The sequence below is a fragment of the Alosa sapidissima genome, chromosome 14 (genome assembly GCF_018492685.1).
Source record: "Alosa sapidissima isolate fAloSap1 chromosome 14, fAloSap1.pri, whole genome shotgun sequence".
Lineage (NCBI taxonomy): Eukaryota > Metazoa > Chordata > Actinopteri > Clupeiformes > Clupeidae > Alosa > Alosa sapidissima.
Genome location: NC_055970.1, coordinates 9,224,956 through 9,230,812, shown reverse-complemented (window position 1 = coordinate 9,230,812; position 5,857 = coordinate 9,224,956). Strand labels below are relative to the sequence as shown.

The 5,857-nt window shown below is 41.1% G+C and overlaps 1 protein-coding gene across 1 annotated transcript in view; it reads right to left on the bottom strand.

Moving 5' to 3' along the window:
* mafa (v-maf avian musculoaponeurotic fibrosarcoma oncogene homolog a (paralog a)) overlaps nucleotides 1-3,795 on the bottom strand; it is a 102,241-nt gene extending 98,446 nt beyond the window's left edge. The window contains exon 1 of the mRNA XM_042062137.1: nucleotides 2,444-3,795. Within this exon, the coding sequence (XP_041918071.1) occupies nucleotides 2,444-3,402 (959 nt within the window). The 5' untranslated portion in view covers nucleotides 3,403-3,795. The remainder of the gene's footprint in view (nucleotides 1-2,443) is intronic.
* Between the last annotated feature and the right edge of the window lie 2,062 nt (nucleotides 3,796-5,857).

Below are 5,857 nucleotides of genomic sequence, written 5' to 3'. Positions count from 1 at the left end.
TTTACAATTGATACAGTATGATTGGTTTACCTTTCGGATCATATCGGCAAAGGTATTGTTTGATGTAAGTTAATAAAACAACCCTTTGAAGGATGGTCTGCACGTTATCCCTTCGTCCTTATCATGATAGTTACAGTATGTCCTGATTAGACATAACCGCAAGCTATGGATCAAGATTGTAAGGGAAGTTTAGCGGTTGTCTATAAACCTGTCACTGAGGTGGTAGTGCACGTGCAGTGGTGGTCATGACGGTATGTGTAGTATCTACGTTTGTATAAGCATTTCCTGGTAGCACAAAGTTTCAAAACATGTCCTGTCACTGGCAAAACCCGCCGTTGTCTCTCTATGTGCCCATCTCCCTTTACGCACTGAATTTCACTTCATCACTACAAAACAGGTCGAAGACAAGGTGTTTATGAAAATCACTTATCCCGCTAAGTGTTGTATTTGAGTTCAATGACTAGTTATTTTGATTATCAACATATAATAAGTGCTGCGTACTCGATCCATACCAAGAGAGACGTAAGACTTAATTGAGCCCAAATTGTTTTTTTTATTGCATATTATATAATTGTATGAAATGAAAATAAGCACATATGAACATCACATATGGTTAGTGAATGAAATAATTTTGCACAGCAAAATATATGAAGAAAGTTTAATTAACATACTTTTATAAAATTTACTGATGAATGGTATTTCACCATTTCTCAGGCAGGGTGTCAATCCCTGACTATAAACAATGTCCAGACATTATTGATTATTATATTATTGCCATGTAAATAATGAATTTAAGACAAAAAGAAACTAGTCGTGTGTGATATGACAACTAATATCGTTAAATTCTCCAGCAATGCCATGAAACTGCTTTTTGAATTAGCGTTCTAGATAGATTCCATTTTGTAATATATGATTGCAGGCAATTTTAGTGCAACTCAGTCCAAAATACTTCAGGTCTTTACATAACTCATTTTTGAATGGATGGTAATCCATGTTAAGGTTCTCCTCGTTTAATACTTTGGTTTTTAAATACAGACAGTGGTAAGCGATAACAAGGACTGCATCTGTCACACTTCTCTTTTAATTGCAAGCACATGCTGCAAAAACTCAGTTTCCGCCCATGTAAATCCCGCTTTTGATACAAACTTGAATGCCTCCCATCTCTGAACACCAATAACAGATTTAGTGCATAGGACCACACAAATCCTACAACTTTCTTAAACCTAATCAGGCCATGACATTTCTTTTGTATATCAGCCTCTGGCATAACAACCTTCACTTTTTAGGCTTACATATAATAAAACTATATACTTAAATTATATGTTTAAACATCAGTCTTTCATTCCAGAGTTATCCAATGCACAAGAATGGGGTATGTATTAAATAAACAAACCGCTTTAAGCAACAGACAGTTTAGTCCCGAAGAGGGATTGGTTCCATTTGGAAACGATGAGTTCCTTCCCCACCCCCAGCCCGCAACATTGACTCCAGTCCGCCAACTTTCAACAGGAATGCATCAGTGCATGGGCCGTATGGAAATGGTGCCGATGTTCGTGCAAGTCATCACGGTTTTTTTTTTTTTTCAGGGAAGGGGGTGGTAGCTGTCCATTCACTTTTTTGCTGTATTCCAAAAAAGTGACTCGGTGATAAAAGAAATATATGAATGCCATGCTGGACTCATCCATGAAAAGTTTACAAGCACAAAAAAAAAACGAAAGAAAACCGTACATGTCCAGCATGCAGGGCAGTCCAATAACACATAGTCTCTTTTTATACAAACAATATATTGTGTCTTGTGTAAAATATTGCTGCTTAACATAAAATAGCAAGCATAACGCATGAGATGGTGATGGGGTGAAAATGGCAGGCTCGCGGTCTTCTTACTTTGGCAGATAAAAAAGTAAAAGGCCAAAAAAAAAACTTAATACAGAAGGTAATTACAGCGGTTTGGCAAGCACCTCTAAGATGGGCAAACTGATGAGCTTCAGTGGTGTACACATCTCTAGGCATGCACACACAAAAAATGTCAAGTTTGCTTAAAAAATATGACAATCTTATTCAAAAACACTGCAAGCCAAATGAACATCGATGAAAACTGAAGAGCTCGACAAAATGCTTGAAAAACAATAGGCATGGTAATAAAAAAATACGAAGATGGCAGGTTTCAGAGCACGCTCCAAAATGAAGTTCATAATTATTGATGACAAGTTCGATCTTTCTATTTCAAGCCCCCCAAAAATCGTATGAAAGTCAGATTGACAGGCTTGATCGAGCCTTGGTTGTCAGAAAACCAAAAAAGAAAATGTTTTGAAAGTTGGCAATATCGATTTGTCTTTGTCTAATAACCCCCAAAAGAAAAAAATATTTCACATGAAAAACTTTTACATGGGGCACTGACAAGCTCGGGTTGTATTTCTTTTCTTATTATTAGACGTAGACTCACATGAAAAACTCCGGGGAGGAAGGATTGTTGTCACTGCTGGATCCGTTTTCTCTGAAGCCATTGCTGATGAGCTTCTCGTATTTTTCCTTGTAGGCATCCCTCTCCCGGACCAGCCTGGAGATCTCTTGTTTGAGGTGTTCAACTTGCTGAATGAGCTGGGTCTTCTCTCCCTCCAGGACGTGCCGCTGCTGGACACGTTTGTAGCGACAGGACTGGGCATAGCCTCTATTTTTGAGGGTTCTCCTCTTTTGTTTGAGCCGGATTACTTCTTCCTTGCTGACCCCCCGTAGCTGCCGGTTGAGCTCTCGCACCGACATGGTCACCAGCTGCTCATCCGAAAACCGGTCATCCAAATGCATGTGCTGGTGGTTTCCTCCGGAGTTGTTCGAGACTCCCGGCGCTTGATGGTGCCCCGCATTGTGATGGTGGTGGTGGTGGTGGTGTGGACCTCCGTTCTGTGCGGCTGCAGCAGCGATAACTGCGGAGACCACCGCGGCGGCTGATCCCATCTCTTCCCCGGCCATGGTGCCTCCTCCCCCGGCTGCACCGGCAAACTGCTGCCCTCTAGTATAGCCATCGAATGTCTGAAGCTGGTGACTGCTGTTAATCAGCGCCTCTACTGCGTCTTCGGGGCTGAAGCCCAGAGCCTCCGGGTTCAACTGCTGCTGATAACTGGTCATCCAGTAGAAATCCTCCAAGTGTGCCTTCTGCTCGCTCCCCGAGCCCGGACTGGGCGCCGAGAAGCTTGGAGAAGGGGGAACCGAGCTGCAAGGCGTGCTCATCGGGGTGGAAGACAAGGATCCCCCGGCGATCATGCGGCTACACTGGTTGATGCTGCGATCGGGCTCCACCGGCTCCTTTTTCACTTCAAACTTCATCAGATCGAAGTCATTAACATATTCCATGGCCAGGGGACTGGTGGGCAGGTCGGAGTTGCTCATTGCCAGTTCTGATGCCATCCTCTTGCTGTTGACAGTCCTCCAAAGGGGGTGAAGAGCAGCTGTCAAACTGGTCTGGTTTGGAAGAGTGTGAGCCAGCTTGATGTTGTTAAATGTATTTCTCTTTAGTAAGAAAAAAAAGCTTTTCAGGGCTTTCCGGCGACGCGGTCCTAACTCTCAACTATTAGTTTCCCTGTGCAGAGTGTAATGCACAGATGCATCGGAGCTCAACGTGCAGAAATCGTTTTCCTTGCTTTTCAGAAGAATTTCGGCGGCTTTGTATTTCAAACATTTAACATTTCAAGAGAGCATACCGTAGATTGGTAGAGTTGAGAGTTGTTTGAATTATGCTAAATGCAGGCTTGAACAATGAAATTGCCCGGGCTCGTAAGAGAATTTTAAAAGGATCACGAAGCAGATGAGTTTAAAAGCATTGCTGAGTTTTATAGCTGGGTTGACGTCAGGGAAATTGACTCGACCAACGAGCCAATAGGCTCACTCAAACCGGTAGCTAATTAGCATATTTGTAGGCTATAGAAACAAAACTTTTCTCAACTGTCAGAGGTTATCAGCTGACTGTCAGCTGAACCTCAAACTCTTAACTGTTTCGTGCACTTTTTCAAAAAAATGAAAAGAAAATGAAAGCATTAAACCATAAACTCCTGTTTGTCTGTATCGTTAACGCACGGTATGCACATGCACATTGCCCATAGACTTTATCCACTCGCTTTCTTTAGACGGATAAATTAGACATTCATTCATCTCCTTTAAGCTTGTAGGAATACGGTGTTTTACAACGTTCATTTGAAAATAGCCTACTTGTAATTGTATCCAAGTCTACTAATTTTAATATAATCGGGTATTTCTGCGCATTAGACTGAACCACAATGGCAAGTCATGTTTGTGCTCTGTAGTTTGGAGAACTGCATTTACCCACAGTTAAGGCAGTTTTGTCAAATAACAGTAAAGATGACATTTAGAATGCATTTAGTTCTACTTTGTTCACACAGAGAACGGAACACATGCATAAGCGCTTATGGAATAAAAAAAATGGACATTCATTTTAATTTTCAATGAAAATAATATTTGGTGTTGAGACTGAGTGTGTTCACAAATGTTACATTTAACATATGTGTTCAAATTAAGATAAACGTATCTTTAGTTCTTTCTTGCTTCTCAATCTTTTTGACTGTGTAGACGAATCCCTCACCCCTATGGAAACTCAAGAGTGCCACCTTTTGGTTAAGTAGGCGTAGAGCTTCACACATAGAATGGGTTAGTATGACTATAGTGTTCATTCTTTCTGTTTAACTGAGGCACATGTCTTTTTATTTTACCACACACAAATCAGGGCATATATTTAAATCCACACGTTTTAAGTTATGAATGCTTTCTCTGTTGCTGAATAGACCTAATTAACGCCAGGGGTGTATTCCATGGGCGTTGCAACCGTGAGATGTCACTTTGCCTGAAACACTTCCTCCCCATGCATACACACCAAGACACACGCACACTTTTAATGGGATTAAACAAAACTAAAATGTGGAGAAATAAATGTTCTGTTCTGTGTTTGACAACACACACAGGCCAAGTTAGACTGATTGAACGGCCATCCAGCTAATCACAGGCCATCCATCAACACATTTTGACACAGTTAGCCTAAAGTTAATTTCGGTAGAATAGCACATCTGGGAGAGACCGGTACGCCAAACCACTACAGGTGTAGGCCTAGTATGTTTTTGGCCACTACGTGTTTAGGTGCCGTTTTTTTAAAGAAGCAGTGTCTGGAAGGGACAAACCTCTGGAAACAGAAGAGCTTTACTGACAAGAAATGCATTTATACTTGCTAATGATTCGTTGCACGTTTTGTATGGAGACTGATGATTTCTTCTCTCTCAGGCAAGTTTGGTGACATGTTGAACAATGATAGCCTATGTGCGTACTTTTCATGTTGTTACATGATATTCTGGCACAGTAGTCTACCCTGTGCAAGGCACACATTTTGTCTCACCAGTTCGCTTGCTTGATAAGAAATAATGATTGTAGATTGTGTTGAAACTACACACTTAATAACTGATCAAAATGCTTGTTTTTTGTATTCATGGGTAGTTTAGGAAACATGTCCTGACATTAAAATATGCCTATATGGCAACTTTGTTGTGTGCATTCACTCTGCAGAGAGGAACATGTGTTGACTAGTTTGCTTCTTTCACATGATAAGATCTCTATCAGAACTTCAGCTGAGCTTTGAGGGGTAGCAGTAATCAGTACATTTCCAAAATGATTTCCTTTAGACTCAGCTTGGAGTCCTGGGTCAAAAGCTGCCATGACTTACTGTAATTGTGATCGAGAACACATCAGTCTGTCAAGCAGTGTATTTGTGCAGCAGGTATTGCAAAACTAAGTTTGGAAGACCTTGGTAGCCCCACCAATTTCACTGGTAACAGCAACCCGCTACTGTTACAGATCCAGAATA